Below are 27,712 nucleotides of genomic sequence, written 5' to 3'. Positions count from 1 at the left end.
GTTAACAAACCGGTTGCACCATATTTTTTAAAAAATATATATTAAAAATAGAATATAAAAATGAAAAAAATTAAATAAAATGTCAAAAATAATTTTTATAATATAATTAATAACAAAAGATAAAGAAATTAAATTATATAATACAAACCCTATAATACAATATAATATAATTAAATAAAATGGCAAAAAATAAAGAAATTGAAAATGAAAAAAATTGTATTTCAGTTTTAACGTTAGTTATTGCATGTCCGACGTCCCGATTTCATGTTTGACATAAGAAGTTGCATGTTTTGCATAAAACCAAAATAAAGAATATTCCGGAATATTCTCGTTCGTTTCATGTTTGACGTCAAAGTTGCGAACTTTACGTGGTAAGTTGCATATTTCACGTGAAGTATTGCAAGTTTCATATTTAACGTCAGTTGTTGCATTTTTTACGGCTGGATTTCATGTTTGACGTACGATGTTGCAAGTTTTGAATAAAGCCAAAATAAAGAATATTCCGAAATATTCTCGTCCGTTTCATGTTTGACGTCAAAGTTGCGAACTTTACGTGGTAAGTTGCATATTTCGCGTGAAGTATTGCAAGTTTCATGTTTAACGTCCGTCGTTGCATATCGGACGTCACGGTTGCATGTTTGACGTAAGCTGATGCATGTCTTGAATAAAGCCAAAATAAAGAATATTCTCGAATATTCTCGAATATTCTCGTCCGTTTCATGTTTGACGTCGAAGTTGCAAACTTTACGTGATAAGTTGCATATTTCACATGTAGTGTTGTAGGTTGCATGTTTGACGTTCGTTGTTGCATGTCCGACGTCCCGATTGCATGTTTAACGTAAGAAGTTGCATGTTTTGGATAAAAACCAAAATAAAGAATATTCCGGAATATTCTCGTCCGTTTCATGTTTGACGTCGAAGTTGCGAACTTTACGTGGTAAGTTGCATATTTCGCGTGTAGTTTTGCAAGTTTCATATTTAACGTCAGTTGTTGCATGTCTGACGTCCCGATTTCATGTTTGACATATGAAGTTGCATGTTTTGGATAAAACCAAAATAAAGAATATTCCGGAATATTCTCGTCTGTTTCATGTTTGACGTCGAAGTTGCGAACTTTACGTGGTAAGTTGCATATTTCGCGTGTAGTTTTGCAAGTTTCATATTTAACGTCAGTTGTTGCATGTCTGACGTCCCGATTTCATGTTTGACATATGAAGTTGCATGTTTTGGATAAAACCAAAATAAAGAATATTCCGGAATATTCTCGTCCGTTTCATGTTTGACGTCGAAGTTGCGAACTTTACGTGGTAAGTTGCATATTTCGCGTGTAGTTTTGCAAGTTTCATATTTAACGTCAGTTGTTGCATGTCTGACGTCCCGATTTCATGTTTGACATATGAAGTTGCATGTTTTGAATAAAACCAAAATAAAGAATATTCCGGAATATTCTCGTCCGTTTCATGTTTGACGTCAATGTTGCGAACTTTACGTGGTAAGTTGCATATTTCGCGTGAAGTATTGCAAGTTTCATGTTTAACGTCCGTCGTTGCATATCGGACGTCATGGTTGCATGTTTGACGTAAGCTGATGCATGTCTTGAATAAAGCCGAAATAAAGAATATTCTCGAATATTCTCGTCCGTTTCATGTTTGACGTCGAAGTTGCGAACTTTACGTGATAAGTTGCATATTTCGCGTGAAGTTTTGCCAGTTTCATGTTTAACGTCCGTCGTTGCATATCGGACGTCACGGTTGCATGTTTGACGTAAGCTGATGCATGTCTTGAATAAAGCCAAAATAAAGAATATTCTCGTCTGTTTCATGTTTGACGTCGAAGTTGCAAACTTTACGTGATAAGTTGCATATTTCACATGTAGTGTTGTAGGTTGCATGTTTGACGTTCGTTGTTGCATGTCCGACGTCCCGATTGCATGTTTAACGTAAGAAGTTGCATGTTTTGGATAAAAACCAAAATAAAGAATATTTCAGAATATTCTCGTCTGTTTCATGTTTGACGTCGAAATTGCGAACTTTACGTCATGAGTTTCATATTTCGCGTAAAGCTTTGCAAGTTGTATGTTTAACGTTAGTTATTGCATGTCCGACGTCCCGATTTCATGTTTGACGTCGAAGTTGCGAACTTTACGTGATAAGTTGTATATTCTACGTGAAGTGTTAAATGAATTTTGTTTTAAAAATACAGTTTAACCTCAAAACTGTATGAAACTATGTTATGATCCAAAACGTTATAAAAATTTTCAAATTGTCCAATTTTAGAATTTCTAATTATTACTTTATTAAACTCAAAACTTTCTGAAATTAAGATATGATCCAAAATATAAGAAATTATAGAATGACCCAAAACATTTAAATATTTTGAAATAGGTCCAAATCCGAAATTCAAAACAATAATTTATTAAAATCAAAGATTATGAAAAACAACTTAACTCCATAAAGACATATTCTTATTGTTAAAGCACAATACATAAATATTTATTTAATCAACACATGTGGTTTGTTATCGAAATCTCAATACAACACATTAGTCCAAAATTATCCAAAGCATACGGAAATAACATATTATCCATGAAATATCAAACAATCAAAACAAATCCATGTCATTCAAAACAAATACATAATCCAAAATCATAATGAAATGTAGGTGTGTCCAAATACAAGCATAAGAGACTACTAAGGTGGTGAGGATGGTGGTGATGGAGGTGGATACGGATATGGAATGCCGAAGTGCTCAAAGAGGAGGCGTTGTCCATGAATAAGCTGCTGCTGCTGCTGGTGAAACTCAGTCTGCCGCACAGAGAGTGTCCTCACCTCATCCATAAGCTGCTGAAGAGTAACTTCTTCAAAAGTAGGATGCTCGGGATGTGGTAAAGAAGGTGCAGAGGCTGTAGGAGCCGAGGGAGATACTGAAGGAGCTCGACGTCTACGCTGACCCCGAAATAAAAGCGCAAAAACAGGTAGCTGATGGGCTGGAACCACAGCATTAAGTGGTCGATCATCACTTGGAGCAAGAAAGGTGAACTTATTATCAGTGACTTTTACCCAAGTGCCATTACGACACTCAAAACCTAAAGAACTAACAGCCTCATCCCCAATGCTCTTAGACGGCCTACATGATGGTTCTTGGATAGCGACGCTAAAGTATTTGAGGATTCGGGTGATGAAATGACCATACGGAAGGGAACGAGTAATCAACTTAGGTATACTAAGCATGTTTCGGACAATGGTGTATCCTAAGTCGACTGGACGATGTTTAAGAATACAATCAATCAAGGCAACATCCATATGAGAAACCTCATCCAAATGGCCTGATCTAGGAAGCACAATACTCTGAATAAAACGAAGTAATATCCGAGTTTGAAGACAAAGACATTGGGTGCGAAAATGGATAGTACAATCATCATCTGAAAGGTCAATACGACGACATATATTCTTAACAGCATCAATATGAACATAATCATCAATATCAGGAGGTTTCCTAGGTGAAAATTTCTAGGCCATCATCGGAAGTTCCTAGGATAGAGTTCAACTCCGAATCATCAAACTCAATCGAAACTCCTCCAACTGTGGTGATTACTCGATTCTCTTTCTCCGCGGAACAATTCATATTCGAGTAAAACACTTTCATCAAGTCGGGATATACATTTTCCTCAAAAACAATTGCATTAAGCCAACCAACATCTTCCAACAATTGCAATAAAGTTCTATTACTAATACTAAGATTATTCAACCAATCCGGTAAAACAAAAAAGGTTTGGAGTACCTCACGAGTCATGAACTGTTGGTGAAATCGTTTGGCTAGATGTTTGTGGTTCTGAAAGTGTCTGGCCTCAAAGTTGGATTTATTAGATGTGCCCCCTGCTTGTCGTGACCGGTTGGTATGTTGAACCGGTTCTTTGCCTTTTCTTCGAACCGGGCGTGAGCTTGACATGGTGAATTTGTTTGATTTGAAGTGAAATAAATCAATAAGAAGGGAAATAATAAGGATGGAAAGAGATTTTGAGAAGCAATTTCGATCAAAAACGGCTTCAGAGGGGGAAATCTAGAGAGAGAAGTTTCGGCTTAAACCCTAGAATTGATTTCGGATCTATTGATTTTGAGGTTCAAAAAAGGTTTGAAGGATGATTTTGGATACAAGAACGGATGGGAAACAAGTTTCATGGATCCAGTTGCATAAAAAACCTGTGAAAATGATGGATTTTGGAGAGAAAACGAGAGAGGAATATTCGGTTTTAGAGAGAGATAGTTAACCGGTTTACCGAAAGATAAAGGAGGAGATGAACAGTTTATATACTCGCGAATCCGGCTATTCGGAAATTATTAACCGGCTAACCGGTTATAGGCAGTGACCTACCCACGCGAATTCAGATTTCCGGTTTGAATAACCGGCTATCCGGTTTCGTCTCCAAGAAAAAACAGCAAACTGCCTCACTCGTCTGAGATAAAAAAAAAACCAACTGTGATAGGGAATGCATAATTTGTTTGAAAGATGAAGTTTCACTTGATTTCTTGCCATGTGCGTACCAAGTTTTGTGTGCCAGTTGCAGTGACAATCTCAAAAAGTTTGTCTTAAGAAGTCTGAAAGATTAGAAAAAGAGATCGCTAAGTTCAAGAAATGAAAGTGAGATAAAATTACTTGTGTCGCTTCTTGTGTCTTCCCATTGTTTAAGCAAAGCAATTGTTGCTTACTAAATTAACAAAGAAAGATCAGCACAATGACTGCCGATGAATACTTTGAGAAGCATCCAGAGCTAAGGAAAGAAGTTTGATGATGAAATCCGGAATGATTATTGGGGATATTAATTCAGTCATGTGCATTCAGTTATCGGGAACATCTTCTTTCATGCAGACTCTCGAGTTCATCCCAACCACCATGCTGTTTTGGTGCATCATAACAAGAATAAGCCAATTGTTTTACTCCAATTTGGTTGATTTGACTATCACAAAAAATTCCATGATATTTGGACATTACTCAGAATCTAGCTATAATAATTTCTCTTTTCTTATTTGCCAAATTTGCATTAAGATTTTTTTAGAAGAACTTTTATGTTTGCACATTCAGAAAGAGTTAAAGCAAAGCAATTGCAGTAGCAGTGTGTATGGATTTTGTTGAATGGATCCATTTGAAAGTCCATTTTTTATCCTTTAATGTAATATCTAATATTAAAAAAATCTTTAAAAAAAATTTGAATTAATTGAAAAATCAAAGTAGTATTCCACGTTCCCATGTAAAAATAGATTAACGACACCACTTTAAGAAAAGCTAAAAATAAAAATAGATATATATTATTAAACAAAATGAAAGTTGGAACTTACAAAGAGCTAATATTATTACTTTAATCTTCTAGTATTTAGAGTTCATCTTGTGGCTGATATTATTGCTTGGCTACGTAAAGCCATTTTAGTCTTGTCAACACTATCTTGTGGCTGATATTTTTTATTGAAATGCTCTTCATCCACCAACTTGGTGCTTGTCAGTTTGCTTGGTAACTTCTTCTTGTTTGGTTTTGGTGCATTATTTATCTATTCACTCGTTAGTCAGACACTTTATTGTTTGTATTTTTTGTTTCTACGCACAAGACTGATAAAATTAAATGGGCTTAATCTTTTGTCTTCCTAATAGCAATATTCAATATTTATTTAGTAATATTTCTAGAACTCTAAGAAATAACTGGATTTAAATTTTATGAATTATATATTGTGCTAAAAGCACAAAGACAATCGTATGAGTGTATATTATTATTAAAATTAAACAATTGGATTTAACCTCCTCTTCATACAATTCATATACATTGGCTCGCTCTCGCTCTCTTTTCTACATGCATGTGTCATTTACATTTAGGTATTCGTATGCGCGTATATTATTATAATGTAATCCCTCTAAAAAATGAGACCAATCACAGTCCAAACAAAACAAAGAAAGATAAAGAAAAGTTAATACTTTAATGGCATTGTTAATACGTCACAGCAATCATGTCCCTCGAATCCGGATAACCGGATTTCACAACCGGTTGTCCGGATGTTGACAGCAAGCATGCTTGCTGTGATGCGAATCCGGATAACCGGAAGTCAACAACCGGTTATCCGGATGTGGACAGCAAATACGTCTCTTGCTGTCACGCGAATCCGGATAACCGGAAGGCCACAACCGGTTATCCGGATGTGGACAGCAAGCACGTCAATCGAAACCGGATAACCGGATTTCCTAATCGGTGTTCCGGTTATTGCATGTCCTGTATAAAGTTTAAAAAAATAAAGGTAAAATTACCACGTTTGGTTGGTTAGGTATGCAATAAATATGATGAAAAAAAAACTCACCTTCCCTCCATTAATGAAGGATTATCCTAAGGCTCATGTCCAAGACTTCTTCACAAAAAACACAGTCACTCCAAAACATAGTCCCAAATACTATTACTGCGGTCTCGTTCAACATCTATGGTGCCTAGTTTTCAACTTTTCAAAAGTTAAGTTTCTGTCCAACAAAGGTATGTGTTGTAATTTAAGTAGTAGATTTGTGCGTCCATAGATGGTTTCAGAAATATTATTATATTAAATTATTAAGATAAAGGGTGTGAATAATGTTTTTAACAAAGTTTTGGTTGAACAGGGGTTAAATATGAGTAGCCCACATAGTTCCAGCAACCTAGGAATATCCATTGCTCCAAATGTTGGTTTACAGGCATCGGACGTACTTGGCAGTCATTTCGACTCAGTAGAAGATGCAGAACTGTGGTATAACAATTATGCCCGAATGCTTGGTTTTGGTGTTAGGAAAGATGATATGCGGCGCGGAAAAAAGTCTGGACGAATCACAATTCGACGTTGGGTTTGTCATTTCGAAGGGGTAAGAGATGAAAGACAATCTCAAAACTGCAGTAGGGTGCGAGAACCACGACCTATAACACGAACCGGGTGTCGGGCATCATTTCGAGTGAATTACGATGATTCAGTTGGTAAATACATCGCCAAAGAATTCAGGCCTGAGCACAACCATCATTTGGCTTCTACTAATGAAGTTCATCTCATTCGTTCACATCGAAAGGTTACTGATGCAGAACTTGCGCAAGCAAAGGCATTAAGGCATGTTGGTGTGAAGACTTGCCAATTCATGGATTACATGGCTGATCAAGTAGAGGGGCCTCAAAACCTAAGGTTCACACGCAAAGACATGCAAAACACGCTAGATGCTTCCACTCGTGCCGAGGTTGGAGATTCTAACTCAGACACAACTATAGCATACTTTGCGGCAAAATCTGAACATGACCCTGGGCTTTGCTTTGAGTACACACTAGATGATGAAAATAGACTACGAAATTTGTTTTGGGCTGATTGTGTAGCTCGTTATGACTATCAGTGTTTTGGTGATGAGTTGGCATTCGATGCAACGTATAAGACTAATGTATATCATAAACCCCTCGTTACACTTGTCGGAACAAACCATCACTTCAGAACAACGGTCTTCGGTTTTGCTTTGCTTGCAGATGAGACAATTGACTCATACACGTGGCTGCTACAAACTTTTCTATCCACTATGGGCAACCGAATGCCCGTGTCTGTAATTACTGATGGTGACAAGGCAATGTCAAAGGCAATAAAGACAGTGTTTACCGGGTGCATCCATCGTCTTTGTTGTTGGCATCTTGAGCGCAATGCGCAGGCTAATTTGAAGAACGAAGACTTTACGAGAAAATTTCGTGATTTGATGTTGACACCTATGACGGTAACTGAATTTGAAACCCAATGGTCAGCTGTAGTGGCTGAATTCGCACTTGAACATCATGCATGGGTACAGAAAATGTATTCGAAGCGGTGCAAGTGGGCGGAAGCTTATCTTAGAGGAACATTCTTTGCTGGTATGCGAAGCACTCAACGATGTGAAAGTATGAATGCATATCTTAGCCGATTTGTCCAACATAAACTAAAATTGTATGAGTTTGTGCGACAAATTGATCATGCTCTCCGCAATATTCGTACCACAGAAACATCCGATGAGTTCAAAACCAAATACAGTACTCCTGTCTTAAGAACTCACTTACAGAGCCTCGAGAAACATGCTGCACAATTGTTCCCATTAAGAGTTTTTTCAAAGGTTAGAGATGAGATGCTGCGAGAAGGAGCGGTCATCGAAGTAAAAACTGTCAAAGCTGTCGATGTTGCATTGTACACAGTGACTGAATTTGGGACACCTACAACATGTTGGAATGTCATCCACAATCTACAAGAAAACCACATATAGTGTTCGTGTCAAATGATGGAGTCTGTTGGGCTTCCTTGTAGGCATATGTTTCATGTCTTGAAAGTGGAACAAATTGAAAAGATTCCTGACAATATGGTTCTTCGTAGATGGACAAAAAAAGCCAAGGAGCACAATACTTGCAGGACCACAAAACCAGAAGTTGACACTGATGTTTCAGAGATGGCTAGATTTAGTGCATTGTCTGCAGCCTGCAATAAAATGTGCTACAATGCAGCGAAAAACGTTGAAGCCTATGAAAATGCATTGGTAGAAATCAATCGGCTAACATTAACTTATGAACAACAATATGAACGAGACGGTCTCCCAAATAAAAAATTACGGATGGGAACAAAACTTCGTAATCCTGCAGTTGTAAAAACCAAGGGTGCTATGTCTAAAGCAAAATGTGTAGCAGAAAGCTCTAGAAAGTGTGGAAAATGTCGTCAGGTTGGGCATACAGCACGAACTTGTTCTATTCAAGGGAATGATAGCCCCCAACTAAGGTATGTCCCAAGTTCTTTATCATGTGTTTAATTATTGCATTGTTGGATATTTCATTGCAAATAACTTTCATGGTATTGATTTTAGTGTCGATGGAAACGGTTTTGCCGCATTCGATTCATCAAGCACCCAGAATCCTGGAGCCTTTGCTGGTGTCAGTCCAACATTGTTAGGTCATGCAAGCAACCAATTTTCTAATGTTTTTTATTGGTGGCCTCATTAAACAGTGCCATTAAAATTACTGAATATGTATTACCATTTGAATTCCACTATAATGTACCATCATGACGACTAGTTTAATATCAAATGATGAGATGTGAACACTGTTAACATGCATATGTTCAGTATAGTTAAATAATGTCTCAGCCGAGAATACATAACCATGTCATAAATTTAAAGATAATTCTCCAGTACAATTGGTTTTACATCCATCGTAAGTAAGAAGACAAAAAATCACGGTATTACCTCCTAACACGTTTCAAACAACTTACAACAAAAAATAGTCTGCAATTACTTGCATAATCATTCCCTAGTATGGTTCGATATCTAAGTGCGCGTTCTCGTGTTAACTTTCTTCTTCTTACGAATGTTGCCGCTTTGTTGGTGAAAATGCTTTTGCACTTCAGAGGATACAGGGTTCACCATTACAGCATGAATTGCAAACTGTGCATTGCTTAGTTCCAGCAATTTATCTCGATTTTGATTTAATGCAGAATTAATTAGTTGAATGGCTAGCCTACCCCGTGTATCCTCAGATGTGTACTGGACAATTTGAAAGGAAACTAATATTACTTTGATATAATTAGTAGCTTTTATATAATTATAAAGTTAACAAAATTTTTAGTTCAACAATAAAACAAGTTTGGCATAGTCGTACCAAAGTTGACGATTTCTTCGGAATAAATTCTGGGCTGTCCATATAGTTTATCACATAAACCCCACAGTCATATCCATTCCTTTGCTTTGGAACTCCAATGCCCCGGTTGATTGGAAAGTCTTGAAACTTCACGTGTTGCATATTGCTTGGCAATTGGGGCTGCAGAATCCAATCTAAGGAATGTAACTGTCAACAATGTCAAAAACCAGACAATATTATGGATATGAATATAGCACAATATACATAACTGATAATGTTAAATAGATAACCAAAAAAAAAAAGAACATGATTAAGATACAATGCGCATGGCTTGATCGTGCCGTCTTCTATTACTGCGGGGATCTGGAAGAGGATCCCATATTTCTGCACTTGTATTTCTGACATTCACGATCAGCAAGTACCAATGAGATGATTCATCGTTTATTGGCACATAAATCTGACATTTCAATTGTCAATGTCATACACCAAGCACACTAGTAGAAACTGAAATAAGTTAAAGGTTAACAAACTAACCTTTTGACACATATGCACATGTTGCATAAAATTCTTTCCACATCTAGCTGCCCTTGCAAAACAATCCACCTCATCTCCGACCATTAGAACTGCTTGCTACACATAATAAAAACAACGTTGCACAAGGAAGTTGTCAATAAAGAAACCAAAGCACAATGCAACAAGTACCGGCGAGACTCACAGAATATCTTGTTGGTAAATACCAGTTCATTGGCACATCTTTCTCCACCACCTGCTGAATGAGGGTGAGGTGATGTGCTTTCATAGAAATCACCTAAAAGTGATCATATTTATTGAGATAGATAATAACATATAATAAACGACAAACATATATTGTGACATCACCAAATGTTGAAACCTAATACCTCGCCACATAGATAAGCCCCCGGTAAAAGAGTCAATAAAGAATGTCGATTAAGAATTTCGCCATAACTAGAAACAATGATTTCACTAAAGACAAAACACGATAATTTTTTAGTCGTATAGCATAACAACTATATACAGAAAACTAATTTCAGACTTCTGAATTTTACCTTCCGTCACCCTCTTTGTTAAAAGCATATTGAATAAGCTTCAATTCTTCCAATGTAATTGGATCATTGACTTGAAACGGACCAGTTTTATACTTGGGATTTACTCCTTTGGACACTTGATCGTACGGTGAAAGTTGATATCGGCCTGGCCTACGATTCCTATTTGGTCGCGTTGGCAGGACACTGACACTAGTAGATGTTTGAGGTTCTTGCTTAAGTTGAACTAGTTCATCTATATCCTTTATAAAAAATAAATTTATATGTAAGTTACTTTATAAGTGAGTTATCATCGAAATAATTTTAAGAAAATGACGTTATAAAACTGTACCTCATCTCGGAGATTAGGTGGTGGAATAGGGACAAAGTGGGTAGGATCTTTGCGAAATTCACTGATTCCTTCTCTTGTCCCCATCCAGCCCATTATTTTATCGAGGCTCATGTTCAATTTGCGATCCACAGAGTCCTCGTCGCTATCCATTACCATTTTGTTTTTTCCATCAGGGGTTGGCTCGGTTTTTCTGACTGGACATGTTGGTTCTACTATTTTCAAGCTCGGAGATTGCGGGCATGGATCAGATGGTTGTTTTGATGGTGCACCAACCGGAGACTTGGATCTCAATTCCTCTAAAGACTTCTCAACCATTTCCATTCTCACATTGAACGAATCCATTTTGTGTTCAATTCTGTGGACACACTGTGTTAGTACCCTAAAAGCTTCCTCCATATTAACAGTGCTCGGCCCATCATCTTTGGTTTGTTCAAAATGAGGGAAATTTCTTTCGAGCTGTAAAAAATTTGATTCGCGCATTGGAACCTACAATAAATATACACAAAATTAAATACATGTGTGAACAAGACAAAAAATATATTTAAATAACTGTAAACAAAATTAAATACATGTGTGAACAAGACAAAAAATAAAACAAACCTCAGTACTTGTCATGTCCCCAAACTTTTTCCGCCAATTCAATAAGCGCCGAATCTCTTCCTTGGTCCATACACTAACAGGGCAAACTGTTCTGTCTATAGAATACCGATCATACAAAACAGCACTAAAGTAGAACAACTGTTCATTCAAAAAATAATTACTACGTCATTTTATTTTTCGTATTTGGCAAATTAATTATGGCATCTAAGATTTCTTAAATATACCTCTAAAAACACAACACAACCACTAACTGACTTCACTTGATGATCTTTATACTTTGCTATGCCGTCCCATAGAAAGTTGAAGCACCATGTAGCCCAATTCTTTTTCCTAATTAACTGCACATCTTTTAGGGCATGCAAATACATTGGATTGATGTAGCTGGCACTTGTGGGACACAATACAGTTCCTAGAAGAAACAAACAAAACATGATCTTAAAGTCATCATCACTACTCTCACTAGCTATCAATCTTTCACTAACTGCGGCTATTTCAATTCCTCTTCCACCTGTTCTATACTTGGCACGCAGTTCAATTATATCACCCGCTTCTTCTCGGATGTGTACTGGTTCCCCTCCATCTTTGATCCCCATTACGATGTTGAAGGTTGTAGGGTTTAAACAAAACTCTCTCCCGTGCAAAACTATACAATGCCTCTTTGTATCACATTGTTGGACAAGTGTTTCACAGAAATCTTGTCTCAGGCGACCACATCGTAATTCTAGCATGCTTCCGAAGCCAATTTCTCTAATTGCAGCTTGTTGGTCGGGCGACAGTGTGGAAATGACCTTACTAAATGCACTGACACGACAACGAGATAAATTACATTGGCTATGCTTATCCTCAATTTTTTGTTCTTCATCTGTTTTTTCAATGCTCATTTCACCAACATTTGAACTTGGGTCCTCATGCATCGTACCAAATCGGCACTTCTCCTCATTCGTTAATTTCTTCCATTTTTCAACAATTGTCGCCCTACAAACTTTTTTTATCCCTTCTTGCCTGACCTTTTCTGCTTCATGCTTACTGTACACAACATTTTAGTTCAGCTAATTACGTCAACATAATTGATAGTTATAATAAGAACTTTATTCAAAGCAATAATTTTATACTTACAAAAAGTGTATCCACGCTCTCTGACCAGGTCCTCCCCTTCTAGCTTCTGTTGACTCCATTTTATAACTGTATGTTATAATTCAAATCCTGAAATAAACCATACATAAATGTAGTATCAATTAAATTTATAACGAGAGCTAAAAGAAAAACAATAACGGTGTTTACAATTCTAGACAATAACAAGAGCTAATGGTGAACCGACAATTTCCATAAACATATTATTCTAACTCTGGAAGATAACGGTTCACCGTTTATTTCATAACGGTTAGTTGATATATTCCAGTACGAAGTGTATTCCCAGACAAAAGTGTGTTTGATAACTTTTTTTAGTTTCTTCTCTCTCTAAAACTCATAACCTACGCTCTCTCTCCCTACAACCCACCATTTTCTCATGTTTTTCTTGCCAATTTCATGCTTCCAAACCATTAATCATCTCTTCAAACCATTAATCATCTCAGGAAAATTTGTAGACCAAAAAATTCAAAATAAAACCTTTCGCCTGTTTTGAGGAGCTTCGTCACAACTTCAGCTTTCACAGTAATGATTTCGGTAATGATTATCGAGATTGAACGGCTGGAAAAGAAAAAGAAACAAATAAAAATATTTGTTAGCTCTCTTTCTGTTTATAAGCTCTTATTGTGTTTTTCCACACCAAGCTAAATTGCATAAAAGAAAAAGAAAAAGGAGATTACACAATCAGGAAATCTAATATTTTGAAGAGAACTTAGAGATTTTCCCTTTATATACTCTTGAATAGCCTTGCAAGATGCATAAGATTAGTTCACATCAACTACCAATTCAGGCACAATATAATGGCTACACCCAATTAAACAAATTAAAAAGCAAAATCACAAAAAATAAAGAATAATGCTAGTGATATACAAAATACTAGTCATTAAATAATAATTTCACCTCTCCTTGATGATAAATATAAAAATCTTGAGAATGCAAGTGAGGAAATGCAAAATGATCAAAGATAATAAAAAAACTAGGACTTACTAGTTAGCATCACAACACTAGGTTCTTTACATGACAAGAACAGAAGAGTTACCTCCAGCAACAATGCTCTTCCTGCAACTCATCTGCGCTGCTCGTCATGTCCAAGAATGACTCCAAACATAAACCTCAACTCTTTTTTTGGTTCCATTCCAGGATACGCCACCCTAAAAGCTTCCTGCAGCTCATTTGATGGTAGCTCATGCTGTAGACAACATTGCAACGAAGGTGACGGTGGACGGTTGGAAAAGAAGCAGCGCGCGATACTGGCTCTGCCTCTACCTCTCTCTACCTCTCGTGTACAAACAAAATACCTCAGTACATGGATCCGATTGGTTGATTACTGCAAGAGAGACCGTTGATTTGATCTTGTTGAGTGAACAAATTGGGATGAGAGAAACTATGAACTTGAAAAAGAGATGAAATTTTAGGGATTTTTCTTTTGAGAAAGTAAAGAAATTGGATTGAGGAGAGAGGAATTTCTGGGCTTTTCTTTTCAGGGAATTGGTTTACCAGGTCACCCATTTTTTTCTATTTTTAATATAAATTGAATCTCAACCGTTGGATTCAATCTAATTGAATCCAACGGTTTTTTTTCGTTTCCAGCATGGTGCCGGGCCTTCAGTGCCCGGCATTGTAGCATCAGCCTGTTTCTACTAGTGTTTATATAGATCTTTAGTCCTAATAGTTGTAGGACCTGTAAAATTTGTGTAAGCTCTCCTTTCCTAGTAAAAATAGGACTTGAAATTGAGAAAATAGGCCTGTATGTCAAAATAACTCCGGAATCTATTTTTATTGAATGCCCAATTAGAAAATCCAAATAATCATCTAAGAATTGACTTTATGGCCCAAAATAAATCCTTAACCTTAGCTTAAGTTCATTATAGCCCAACAATATGAATAAAGTCCAAAAAAATAGTCGAAGAAATGATCAAAATCTGTAGAATCATAATCTAAGTTCTTCAAACCAATTTCCAAGTTTTCTACTCCTTTTTTATTTCTCTGCCTCAAGAACTCCAATAAAATATACAAGACTAATAAAAACTCAATAAGTCCAATAAAATATCAAATAATTGTAAAAAAAAGAAGTGATAAAAATTACTGTACAATTAAGCTCTTATCAAATTTTCCCACAATTGTCTATTGTTCCTGTTTAAATCTTAACCTCACGATGTTGAGTATTATTGTAAAAATCACAGTAGTACTGAGTTGTTTGAATGAAAATGATATCTAACCCGTCACAAAGTTGGAGGACGACAAAGCAATTCACACGCACCACATCAAACTTAAACTCGTGTATTCGGCTATTTGTGTCGAGTGAGTGGGTATTACTTTATAGTTATTCTGCTTCCGCTAGGGATTACGTCACTAGATAAAGTAGCTAGGATAGAGTTTTCATATGATATGCTCTTTGTACAAGAAGTCACTTTTTCTCCATAGAGCATATCTAATATTCTAGGCCGTAGTCGAAGGCCAAAGGTTAATTTAATTTCTTTAATATGCAATTTATGGCCAGTGGTAGCTACTTCTTAAGATTGGATTATTTTCCCTCATTTTAGTCATACTTGAAATTGTATGAACTGCTAAATGAAGGTTGATATTGTTGGTGATAAATACATGCTTACCAGCCACCGATGCTCCGGCTCCCAAGAAAATAAGTATTGACAAGTGTTGCTGAGAGCAAGCCAAAGTTAAGCTTGATTAATTAACATCCTCCATTGTATTTACTAGTTATTAATGCTGCGTTTACTTTTTGGATTGGAGTGAGAATCTTGAGGAGTGGGAATCCTTGGATTAGGAGTGTGGAGTGGGAGTGGGAGTAGGGTGTTTACTTAGACTAAATGAAAGTATGGATTGTCAATCAGAATTCTAATTATTTGTTTACTTTATCTTGGATTGAGAGTAAATTATTTTAAATTACAATTTTATCCTTATGTACAGAATTATAATTTGTAATTAAAAAATTAATAAAAAATATATTTGAAAAATCAAATAAATATTTTATTATATTTATAAATTAATAATAATTACTAATATTCTTAATTATGTAAATCATAATTTTTTATTAATTTTAATTTAAATTATGTGAATAAAAATTATTAATAATAGCAACACAAATAAAATATTATTATTGATAATATAGTACAAAATTAATATTTTTTAGAATAAAATATTTATTATTATTAATTAAATAAATAATTAATATTTATTAAAATTAATGTTTAATATTATTAATTTAAATATAATATTTATTTATTTTTATTTTATTAAATTTAATAAAATAAATATGATATAATTATTATTTTATTCTAATATTCTTAATTATGTAAATCATAATTTTTTATTAATTTTAATTTAAATTATGTGAATAAAAATTATTATTAGGAAGACTCAGACTCCTCAGGTTTTTCATTTCTCTTCTTCTCTTCCTTCTCTCTAAAAACTCTCTCTCTCTAAAGTCCGAAGAGTTCAAAGAAATTTTCTGTTTACACAATAGTTCTATCACAGAGCTTTGGGTGATCAGACTAGTTCTTTATCTTCAATCTTCCCGTCTTTCAATCTTCCCTTCTGGAAAGATTTGAAAATTTGTAAAAGCCAACCAAAGCAAAGATGTATGTTTAAATTTCAGTTCTTTAAATTTTTAAAGTTCAATGTAATTTAAATTTTCGCAATTTACTTTAAAGCATTTACTTTTCTGCAATTTAATTTTATGCACATTTAAATTCTAGCAATTTATTTTTAAAGCACTTTTCTTTTCAAAGCATGCTTGCAGACTGATCTGTATCAGATCTGCCATATAAATTCTACATTCCTCTGAGGCAAAGAGACCGGATCTCGATCCTCAGTTGTAAATCTTCTCTTCTTCCTCCATTCCTTCAGAGCACCATTTCCGGGAACCGGATCTGGTACTGTGTTTGCACCCTAGCCTTTAGATGTATGTGTTGCTAGGCTTGCAAAAAGAATCTAATAATTATTTGGTAAAAAGTTTAGGTATATAGGCTGGAAACCAGAACGTGCGGATTATTGATCTGTTCTAAGTCAGATCTGGATCCAAAGGCTTGACTTCGGTCGCATCGTTCCGGTAGAACAACGCCACGTACCTCTCTAAAATTTGACCAACCGCGTTCAAATTTGTTTGATCACTGTATGATCCAAAGAACTCCATAATCAAAGCTGGTAATTTATTATTTTAAAATTTGGAAAAGCCGATCCGTTAATTGTTTAATTTGAGTTTTTAATATTGAAATCCTACGAAAACACATCCATCCTTCGATCTTATTTCCTTCTGGTATCAGAGCCAAGGGGAGGATAGTGTAAAGCAGTTTATAGTTCTGTGTTTATAGACTTGTGTTTTATTTTGAAGTTTTGTTGTGTGGTGAATCCTTACTGGTAGTAAGTCCCGCCATAGGATAAGGTCATCCGTTTAGGGCTGTAAAACCATACCTGTAGCCATTCTGACAAAACCATAGATAGACCATAGGTTTCTGTTCATAGATCCTATACACTGTAGAACATCATCCTTTTCTAGCTCTTCTTCCGGGAAGACTAGTGAGTCAAAGCATGCTTGCAGACTGATCTGTATCAGATCTGCCATATAAATTAAAACCTTCCCTCTAAATTTTGAAACCCGTTTACCACATTGTCGGACTTTTTCCTACTGGGATTACCAACAAGCATGGTACAACACCTTTTTTATCCAAAACCCTAAAAAATCTCACTCATGGTTATTTTTCTTCAACACAAAGATAACCGTTCAAAGTCTCCCAAATTGGTTTCATCACTGGTGGAATCTTTTTGGCCCAATTCCACAAATCCTAACACCAAACGCCACAAATTGCCTAAACATTTTCAAAGCCCATTATTTACCTTCTGACTCAGAAAAAAGATTTTCCCCCTTTCTTTGCTTTTGTGCAAATTTCTTCCTACCGTGGGTCTGTTCGTGGAACCTCCGTTTTCACACCCAGGATTCCCAAGTCATCCTTCAAAGAACCTTTAAAGTCAAATGGTGGTCAAAATTTGATGAACAGTCCAAATTGACTGTTAACATGATCAAAGATTGGCTCTCCTCTAAAAACCTCCTACAACCAACCTTAGAAGCCTCTAAAGCCCAACAGACCTTCCTAACCCAAAAATCCAAAGCCCAGTCTCTTTTGGCAAGCGTCAAAACTGAAGATGAGTATTTCAAAGCCATGGAACAGCTCCTCGCCTCACGATCAAAGTCCTCAGCTGCAGATTCCTCTGAAGATGAAGATGAAGAAAATGATGATGACGAAGAGCCATTCATTTCCCTTGGAGACGAAAACGAAGATGATTGTTTCGGCATTTTCTCTCCAGTAAAGCATTGTAAATAATTATTTGATTATTTACTTTAAAAAAAAAAAAAAAAAAAGGTAATTTTATTTTTCCGGGTGGTCCCCTGGACACAAGTGAGAGCGCACATGTCTCTTCACCCGTATTGCACGTCAGTCTGTATTTTCGTATATGTACAAAGCATCTACTATTCAAAGCTACGATCCAATTGTTACTGTGCACTTAAATCCCGCTACAGTGAACAGTGCAGATTTCCAGATGTTACTGTGCACTTAAAGTCCCGCTACAGTGAATAGTTCAAAGAAATTTTCTGTTTACACAATAGTTCTATCACAGAGCTTTGGGTGATCAGACTAGTTCTTTATCTTCAATCTTCCCGTCTTTCAATCTTCCCTTCTGGAAAGATTTGAAAATTTGTAAAAGCCAACCAAAGCAAAGATGTATGTTTAAATTTCAGTTCTTTAAATTTTTAAAGTTCAATGTAATTTAAATTTTCGCAATTTACTTTAAAGCATTTACTTTTCTGCAATTTAATTTTATGCACATTTAAATTCCAGAAGAATTCTTATGATCCACATTTAAATTTTATCATGATATAATTAAGAATTCTTTAAATTTTATCATGATATAAAGATTTAAATTTCAGTTCTTTAATATAATTATATCATGATATAATTTAAATTTTATGCACATTTAAATACCAGAAGGAAATAGGATCGAAGGATGGATGTGTTTTCGTAGGATTTCAATATTAAAAACTCAAATTAAACAATTAACGGATCGGCTTTTCCAAATTTTAAAATAATAAATTACCAGCTTTGATTATGGAGTTCTTTGGATCATACAGTGATCAAACAAATTTGAACGCGGTTGGTCAAATTTTAGAGAGGTACGTGGCGTTGTTCTACCGGAACGATGCGACCGAAGTCAAGCCTTTGGATCCAGATCTGACTTAGAATCTGAGTAAGATCATAAGAATTCTTTTTGATAATTGGAACTTTAGAAATCTCAGCATAGGTTCCGGCTTTGTCGGAATCCATAGTTTTTAAAAGTTTATCAAGATAATCCTTTTGAAGATTTGGATCAGAAATATGCTTTACAAGTTCAAGAAAAATCTCTTGGTCTTTAGTCAAAACATTGATTTTCTTTAAATAGGAATCTGAATCAGAATCGTTGCTGCTAGATGCAGAGGTGTCTGAATCAAATAACTCATCTACTTGGAGAGGGTTACTATCTCCCGACATAGAAGACTCAGAGTCTGAAGACTCTATAAGGAGGGGGGCAATTTTGGAAAGGATGTCCTCATTGAGGTCAAGCTCTTGGAGTCTTTTGTTCATTCTGCAAAACTTTACAGTATGACCTTTCATGCCACATTTAAAACATGTAGCATCTTTGAAATTGAATGGGGTTTTAGGTTTGGCTTTAAACTCTTTCTTTTTAGAGAAACTATGTTTCTTATAAGGCCTTGAAGGTTTCTTATAAGGAAGTTTCCTAAGATCATGAAAGGGTTTCCTATGGCTCTTATACTTGTAATGTTTCTTGTAAGGTTTCGAAGAACACTTACCATTACAATTTTTGGAAGTAGAAGCTTTAAAGGGGTCATAGTTGAATTGCTTACAGAAACTGCCTAACTCTTGCTTAGATTTCCTAAGCTCTTGCTTCAGACGTTTCTGTAATTTCAAATCTTGACAGATCTTTAAACCTTCTTTATTGACAAAACTGACTAGTTCACCATAAGTGAGCTCGTCATAAGGAATACGATTGTCATAAAGAGCTTTGATGGAATTCCTAACCTTTTCTCCCAATAGGGTAGGTAAACCTGCAAGGAATTTTTCCTTCCAAGTTACATGATTTGCATCATCCCTAAGGAAGAGTCTAGTAAAGAAAGTGGTTTTGTACTCTTGAAAATCACTAAGTTTTCTACACCTTAAGTTGTGTAGTAACTCGGCGTTTTTGTCCCTAAGGTGAGAAGGGTCACCTATGAAGTGAAGGGAAATGGTCAATATCAGGGTGGCAACAGCATCCTGAATTGGGTTATTAAATTCGTCAAGAATGGGAGCGCCATTCTCATCGGTTTGGATGGCATTAAAGATGTCTAATTGCTGCAATTTAGTGAGAAGATGATCCCACCATCCTTTAAGTTGACCAGTAAAACCCGCAATTAGGATTTCTGCAATGGCCTTGTCAGAAGTTCCTGATTGGGTTTTATAGGCATTGGCTGCCATGGTCATTTGCTGCAATACACCTAGGATGTTGTATTCAGACATTCCATCTATATTCCACTCATAGACAGAGGATGCATTATATCGAGCTTGATTTAATACACTAGGCCTGTTGTCTATAGTCAAATCAGGTGGAGATTTGGAAGTAGGGATAGCAAGTTCCCAATGGATTTTATTGGCTTTAGAAACCGGTTCTTTGGTAAAGGCTTCTAAGTCAGAAGAGGCAATAGAAGTTTGGTCATCTTTCTCTAATACTCCAATCTTGCTAGATTGAGGAGTATCAGGGGCTATCTGAACTTTGCTAGATGAGGAGAAATTTGGCTTTGAGAAAGGTTTTTCATTTCTCTTCTTCTCTTCCTTCTCTCTAAAAACTCTCTCTCTCTAAAGTCCGAAGAGTTCAAAGAAATTTTCTGTTTACACAATAGTTCTATCACAGAGCTTTGGGTGATCAGACTAGTTCTTTATCTTCAATCTTCCCGTCTTTCAATCTTCCCTTCTGGAAAGATTTGAAAATTTGTAAAAGCCAACCAAAGCAAAGATGTATGTTTAAATTTCAGTTCTTTAAATTTTTAAAGTTCAATGTAATTTAAATTTTCGCAATTTACTTTAAAGCATTTACTTTTCTGCAATTTAATTTTATGCACATTTAAATTGGCTTTGTCAAGAAAGAAATGTTTGAATTTAACTGATTCAGTTATTTCCAAAATGCTTTGATAATAAGACTGGGGTTTTGTCAAATCCCATGGTTTGAAAAACCAGCCTTTGGGGAAAAACTTTGAAATGCTTTGAAAAGGATCAGAATGGTAAAATTCATCTTCCATAGAAAGAATGTTTTGAAAATGGGTTTTATCAAACCAATCGGAGGTTTTCTTTGAAGGTGTTGGCTGAGAAAGCACAATTTGAGAAGATGAGCTTTCAGCAGAGACAACAACATTTTGGGAAGAAGGTTTTGTAATTTCAATTGGTTTGATAAAACCAATTTAAATGTGCATAAATATGATATAATTATAAATATGATATAATTATTATTTTTAATAAATATGATATTATTTATTTATTTATTTTTATAAGGATAAAATGGGAAGAGGGGGGAGTGGATTCCCACTCCCACCTCCCCCCATGGGAGTGGGAATCCCACTCCCCACTCCAAAATTGAGTGGGACCCACGGATTCCCACTCCCACTCCCCCCTTTTTCAAGATAAGTAAACACTGGAGTGGGAGGAATCCACACTCCACACTCTCACTCCAGAAAGTAAACACTACATAAGTTCATTTAAGAATAAAAAGGTTGTTTATATTGTAAGAAACTTTTCTAATTTAATTAAGGATTAAAAAAGCAAACACTGACACTTGAATTAATATGAAGTTATCATGTGCCATCAGCTTTCACTAATAATTTCTTTCTAATACATAAATAGAAAATCTATTCATAACCGTTAGTTTTGTAAAGTATTGTTCTTGCTTAGGTACACAAATTAGAAACTTTTAGAGGCCGGCTTGACCAATTAGTTTTCAATTTTTTTTTTCCACTCGTCACCTAAGTTCAAATTATGGGGAGGTAAGGGATAAAATAGGCTTAGAGCCCATATGGATTGTCTTTAAGGGATTTAAAAATAATTTTGAAAAATTAAAAAAAATTGATTTTTGTGTTGGGTAAATTCTTTTAAAAATCACTTTTGACAAATCACCACATCCTACAAAAAAGTAATTTTCCAAAGTCTGATTTTTAGAATCAATTTTATAATTTATATAATTTCATACATATCCTCACATATATTACAAAAGTTCAAAATTAACCTTATTCAATTAGGAAATACCTCACATATATTACAAAAGTTCAAAATTAACCTTATTCAATTAGGAAATAAAATCATTAAATTTAAAGAGATTATTATTATTATTATTATTATTATTATTATTATTATTATTATTACCAATATATATGAGATAACAAAATTGATATAATAATAATAATAATGATATATTATTAATAGTAGTAATATTAACAATGACAAGAATAAGAATAATAACAATAACAATATAATAAAAAATTAACTGTGGACAAAAGTGAAATTATAAAATTTTGTGGGATAAAATAATAAGTTCAAAGAATGGGAGCTTGACTTCCAATATTCCATGAGAATTAAGCTCAAATTCCTTAATTTCAAAACTATATGAGCCCACAAATTTCATTCCCATTCCCCTTATATTTTAATATGTAAACATCATCGATCATTTATATTCGAGATTTCAATCCCTCAAACCTACAAGTAAACATGCTATTAATTGATTCTCTTTACAATTGATTATTTCTAAAGCACAAGTACAATATGTGTGTGTGTGTGTGTTTTTAATGTTATAAAGTTTTAAATAATTATATTACTTGTGCTTCAGAAATTTTTTTTTTTTTTGTTGCTGAGTTTCATGTGAAATTACATTTCCTTACACTTGTCCATTTCTGGCTGCACACTATTATAACCTTGATGACATTATAGGGGTAAAAATTGTCATTTCACCTATGCAACACAAAACGACATCGTTTAAACATGATAAGAGGAAAAAAAAAAAGGCAAAAATGGTCCAGAGCACAACAAGCAAAAAAAAAAAAAAAAGCATTGATTCAACTTTGTGACCCACAACCATGCATGAAGAAGCAACAAAATCCTGCCTTTTTTCTGCAATTTCCACCCATTTTCATCAACAAACTACACTTGAGTACTGAAACTTTTGTTCATTCAAAGATTCAGAGTCTTAAGAAAAGTTGTGAGCTATTTAGAAGTCTCTACGTTTTAGTTTTTGGCAGTTTTAGGCTACTATCAAATAAGTTTAGTTGAATTTATTTACTGATTCATTTAATTTTCATATGAAGAATGTTATTTAAGAATCTGTATGGTGATTGTTGTTAATCATTTTTTTTAGAAACCCTAGAAATTTTGTGATAAATTTTTTGGTAATGATAAATCGGGGAGTAGCAGGAAGGAGAAGAATGAGAGGGACAAAAATAGAGATTGCGGTCAAGATCAGAAAGGAGAGAACGAGTTCATGACACTAAATGAGAGAGGGAGAAAGACAAAGAGAGGGAGATAGAGAAGTCGCATCGAAGTGGGAATCAGTCATAAATGTATTGGAGCAATCGCAATGAAAGAGAAAGGAGTCGTGATAAGGAGGTTATAGAAAGAGAGAGGAGTCGGGATAGGGAGCTTAGAGAAAGAGAAAATGAGAGGGAGTTGAGAGATCAAGATTAAAAAAAAAAAAGCAAGTATTCTTAATTTTTTTGTCTCATTTTGTTTGTTTATGTATCATTCTTGTGAAAATTTTTGTTGCTATCTAATTTAATAGAGGATTCTGTTTGAGTGGTTTCAAGTAGTTTTAAGCGTGAACAAAACAAAATTTGTCTTCTTTGCAAGGACAATTTTATGGCTATCCACAGGTCGATGCCTTATCAAATATTTACAATGTTTAATTTTACTTTATATTGCAACAAGCAAATTATTGATTGCATGGGCTTCATATTAAATCTGATTTTTTTGGATTTATTTAGGACAAAATAGTAATTTTATGTTTAAGATTAAAAAAAAAATCATTTGCTCAATATTATGTTAGTTCTCGTAACAGCGTGAAGACCGAAGTGGATGGATGCAACACATTGTAATTTTTAAGTGAAATTCTATATATATATATATATATGTGTGTGTGTGTGTTCGCGCGCGTTTAAAAAAATACGAAAAGCAAAATGTGGGTAGATAATGCCCATAAAATTGAGTAGTAATTGAACTTGAATTCACCAGTCATGAACTCTTAAAACCGATCGAAGTGGCCCGGCCCGGCCCGGCCCATTAGATAAGGCGAGTGGCTAGCTAGGGTTTAGTTTTGTGGCCATTAGTATATGAAGCAAAGCCTCACGCATCAAATTCGTTCGTTTCGGCTTTGCTGCCGTCGAGACTGAGAGAAACGGAGATAGTCTTCTGCATTTCGCTCTGTAAACAAGTATGTAACAAGCAAGCTCTCTCTTCTAGCATCTAGCTCTAGGTCATGGATTCAGTTAACTTTAATTAAAATTACATGTAATTATATGCCCATCAATCTTAAATCTTTTATATTTGATAGTTAGTTCTGAATCTGGTTGTGAATGTGATTGTGCTCACAGAAATGAAGCACAACAATGTAATTCCAAATGGGCACTTTAAGAAGCATTGGCAGAACTATGTCAAGACTTGGTTTAACCAACCGGCTCGCAAAAATCGACGACGAGTTGGTCGGTATTCTTTTCTTTAATTAGCTTTATTTCACTTCTTGTTCCTGTTGATATCGTTTTCATTTTGTTGGTGCTTATTAGTTGTTTGTTTGTTTAAAAATCACTAACAGCTCGTCAAAAGAAGGCCGTTAAAATCTTCCCTCGCCCTACTGCTGGTCCTCTTCGCCCCGTCGTTCATGGCCAGACTTTGAAATATAACATGAAATTAAGGGCTGGCAGAGGCTTTACTCTTGAGGAACTCAAGGTTTCTTTCTTCTTTTTCTTTTAGTTTCATTTTCGATAATTGATTTGATTAATATATTGCTTATGCATTCACATTATGTTAATTATGATTCAGTTGATGTTTCTTTGTTATTATTGCTTTAGTTAATCTTATTCTCTTTACCCTAAGGCTGCTGGAATTCCCAAGAAACTGGCTCCAACAATTGGCATTTCAGTCGATCATCGACGCAAGAACCGTTCTCTTGAGGGTCTTCAATCTAATGTTCAGAGGCTGAAGACTTACAAGGCCAAGTTGGTTGTTTTCCCAAGACGTGCTCGCAAGTTTAAGGTAATTTTTTTAATTTAAATCTGCTAAGTAAGAGATTCTATTTTATTTAGTTTTTGTCATTGGTTATCTTGATTTATATCTGGATGCTTTGCAGGCTGGTGATTCTGCTCCTGAGGAATTGGCAACAGCAACTCAAGTACAAGGACCTTACATGCCCATTACTCTTGAGAAGCCTACTGTCGACCTTGTTAAGGTTACTCAAGATATGAAGTCCTTCAAGGCTTATGACAAGCTCCGGATTGAGCGTGCGAACGAGCGCCATTTTGGTGCCAGGTTGAAGAAGGCTGCAGAGGCTGAAAAGGAAGAGAAGAAGTAAACAAACTTGTTTAAGCAGCACATTGAGTGTGGCACTACATTTTACATTTCAATTTTGAATCTTTTTGTTATAGTGATTTCAATCTCTTAGCTTTAGGTTTGAAGAAGTTATTTCATTTTGAATGTGGGAAGATTTCTTGGTTATATTATTTGCAATGGACCTACCCTATGGTTGTCTTGTTTTTTAATCCTTTACAGCATTGGCAATTTTAAAATGTTGGCATATTTTGTCTGGGGTGCATTATTGCAATGCAAATTGTGTTTGACCAGTGTTTAATTTGGATAGTAGCTAAAGCAACATTTTTTTAAGTGTTTAAAGACTAACAATTTCATGTTTTGTTCATGTTGGTTTCTTAAAAGATTAGCTAATCTTGTGCTTGGTATTTTAGTTGTGGCTATGGCTATCATGGAGTTTGTTCTAAGGTAGAGCAAAAATCACGTCCACACACGAAAAGTGAAAAATAATAAAAAAGCTCATTATAATTTTAATTGCGTGGTTATAAAAGGGTGTTCTACCTTAGAGCGGTTTCAATATAGTTGGATCTTTTAGTTGTTTGTTTTTCTATTACCCTATAAATGAATAGACTTTGAAGAAATTTTTAGAATGCTTACCTAACTTCATCAATGTTTTTTAATTTTTATCTTTTTCAATTGATGAGAATGTAGTATAAAGATATTCATTTGATATAGAGTTGTGGATTGAAGGGAGTTTTCTCTCTTTTAAGACTATCATGCCATTTTTATTTTGTTAGTTCTTGGAAAATTAGGACTTAATTTTTTGGAGTGGCAACGGGGCGGAGAGGGAAGGTGATCAACATTCTCGTACTCGTTCTCCTCGTATCCATTTTTGATATTTTGTATATGTCTTTGTTCCCTACCCGTCCTGTTAGAATTGCTTGAGGAAAGGGCATGGGGATCCCTAAATATTAACGAGGGATTTTCAAGAGTTATCGATTTTTGAATAATTGATACATTTAGTTTTCTAACTTAATAAAATTATATTAACTTAAAAAATATATATAATAAAATGAGAAAAATCATGAAGCTCCTAAGGGCGTGGTCGTGTTGATTGCAATACAGTTGTAACCTCTACCAAAACTCGGGTTCGATTCTTGAGAGTGGTAAGGAGTGGTAAGGAGGGTAAAAATTATATTTGGACTTGTCCACCCCCCTTACCTTTAAAAAAAATGAGAAAAATTATGAAAGTGTTTTATTTCATTATATTTTACCAAAGTTTTAGTATATATAATATTCAAATAGTACTTTTCAAAATAAAATCTAAATAATGTGATTTTTATACAACATTGACGTGAGCGTTGTCCATAAGTAATGATATATTTTAGCCATTAACGATGGCATGAAGAGCGCTTTGAGGCTAACTACTAGCTAACGACGCGACGAGCTGGGTGACGCGACATGCTATTGGGCTATGATGAGATGGCAAAATGAATAATTTAGAAAAGATGAGTGAGACTAGGGTTGGCAATGGGATGGGACGGGATGGGATGGGATTTACCAATCTCAGTCCCATCCCGTATATGCAAATGGGATGAAAAAACGTCTCAATCCCGTCCCTATATTTTTTTTGGGACAAAAATATATCTCAATCCCGTCCCAAAAGAGATGGGATCCTGCGGGATCCCATCCCAATTGGAAAAATTTCCATTCTTAATCGGTAATGAGACGGGATGGGACGGAATTTGTCAATCCCACTCCCGTCCCACATATGTAATTGGGATAAAAAAATGTCTCAATCCCGTCCCTAAATTTTTTTATGAGGCAAAAATATATCCCAATCCCGTCCCAAATGGGATGGGATCCTGCAGGATCCCATCCCATCTAGAAAAATTGCCATCCCTAAGTGAGACTATGAGAGAGTGGCTTAGGGATTTGATTTATGGATTGTAGGCTTGCGAGCTTTGAGGTGTGATTAAATCTTAATTATATTAAAGTCTTTATATGAATTAATATTTATATTATTTGTATAAATATTTTGATATTTGTTATTTACGCCAACATTTAATATTTTACAATTTAAATTTTATTATTTATTCACTAATAATTTAAAAATAAAATTAAAATTAAATTGAGAAAATGAGGAGAGAACATGGATTTCACCTCATCCCTATTTTTTTCTTGAATAAGAAATTGAGTATAAAATTATCTCATACTCTCCTCAAATGGGAAAAATCTTTGAGATCCTCGTCCCATTGGTAATTTCTGCCATACCCAATTGAAGGCTCATCTGCGTATTTGTAGCAGATTGGTGATGGAAAGAGTTGCAATATGTGGGTCATGCCAAAACAACAACAGTTAACAGAATTTTGGCTTCTTCTCTACC

At 35.0% G+C, this 27,712-nt stretch overlaps 4 protein-coding genes across 5 annotated transcripts; 3 read left to right on the top strand and 1 right to left on the bottom strand.

The window, feature by feature from the left end:
- Positions 1 to 6,633: 6,633 nt before the first annotated feature.
- Positions 6,634 to 8,253, top strand: LOC107175965 (protein FAR1-RELATED SEQUENCE 5-like). The gene has a single exon (XM_015527903.2). The coding sequence runs from the start codon at positions 6,634 to 6,636 to the stop codon at positions 8,251 to 8,253; it is 1,620 nt and encodes a 539-aa protein (XP_015383389.2).
- Positions 8,254 to 8,268: 15 nt separating this feature from the next.
- LOC127903634 (protein FAR1-RELATED SEQUENCE 9-like) lies at positions 8,269 to 8,977 on the top strand. Its single transcript, XM_052443911.1, has 2 exons — positions 8,269 to 8,756; positions 8,842 to 8,977. Exons 1-2 carry the CDS (start codon positions 8,269 to 8,271, stop codon positions 8,975 to 8,977), a joined length of 624 nt encoding a protein of 207 aa, XP_052299871.1.
- Positions 8,978 to 9,913: 936 nt separating this feature from the next.
- Positions 9,914 to 11,425, bottom strand: LOC127902608 (uncharacterized). 2 transcript variants are annotated; one of them, XR_008055025.1, is made up of 4 exons: positions 11,006 to 11,425; positions 10,326 to 10,916; positions 10,145 to 10,240; positions 9,914 to 10,067 (listed from the first exon to the last, which is right to left on the bottom strand). XR_008055025.1 is itself a non-coding variant. In XM_052442185.1 (2 exons), the coding sequence occupies exons 1-2, from the start codon at positions 11,399 to 11,401 to the stop codon at positions 10,674 to 10,676; spliced, it is 639 nt and encodes a 212-aa protein (XP_052298145.1). In that variant the 5' UTR covers positions 11,402 to 11,425; the 3' UTR covers positions 10,260 to 10,673. The 2 variants fall into 2 exon arrangements, 1 of the variants encoding a protein (XP_052298145.1); XM_052442185.1 differs by lacking the exons at positions 9,914 to 10,067; positions 10,145 to 10,240 and having other exon boundaries at positions 10,260 to 10,916.
- A 12,646-nt stretch (positions 11,426 to 24,071) lies between these two features.
- On the top strand, positions 24,072 to 25,559 carry LOC102614464 (60S ribosomal protein L13-1). Its single transcript, XM_006485599.4, has 5 exons — positions 24,072 to 24,238; positions 24,399 to 24,506; positions 24,617 to 24,750; positions 24,898 to 25,056; positions 25,151 to 25,559. Exons 2-5 carry the CDS (start codon positions 24,401 to 24,403, stop codon positions 25,370 to 25,372), a joined length of 621 nt encoding a protein of 206 aa, XP_006485662.2. The 5' UTR covers positions 24,072 to 24,238; positions 24,399 to 24,400; the 3' UTR covers positions 25,373 to 25,559.
- Positions 25,560 to 27,712: the final 2,153 nt, after the last annotated feature.

This window comes from Citrus sinensis, chromosome 1 (genome assembly GCF_022201045.2).
Source record: "Citrus sinensis cultivar Valencia sweet orange chromosome 1, DVS_A1.0, whole genome shotgun sequence".
Taxonomy (NCBI): domain Eukaryota; kingdom Viridiplantae; phylum Streptophyta; class Magnoliopsida; order Sapindales; family Rutaceae; genus Citrus; species Citrus sinensis.
The sequence above is the reverse complement of the archived record's forward strand: the minus strand, read 5'-3'. Positions and strand labels throughout refer to the sequence as shown.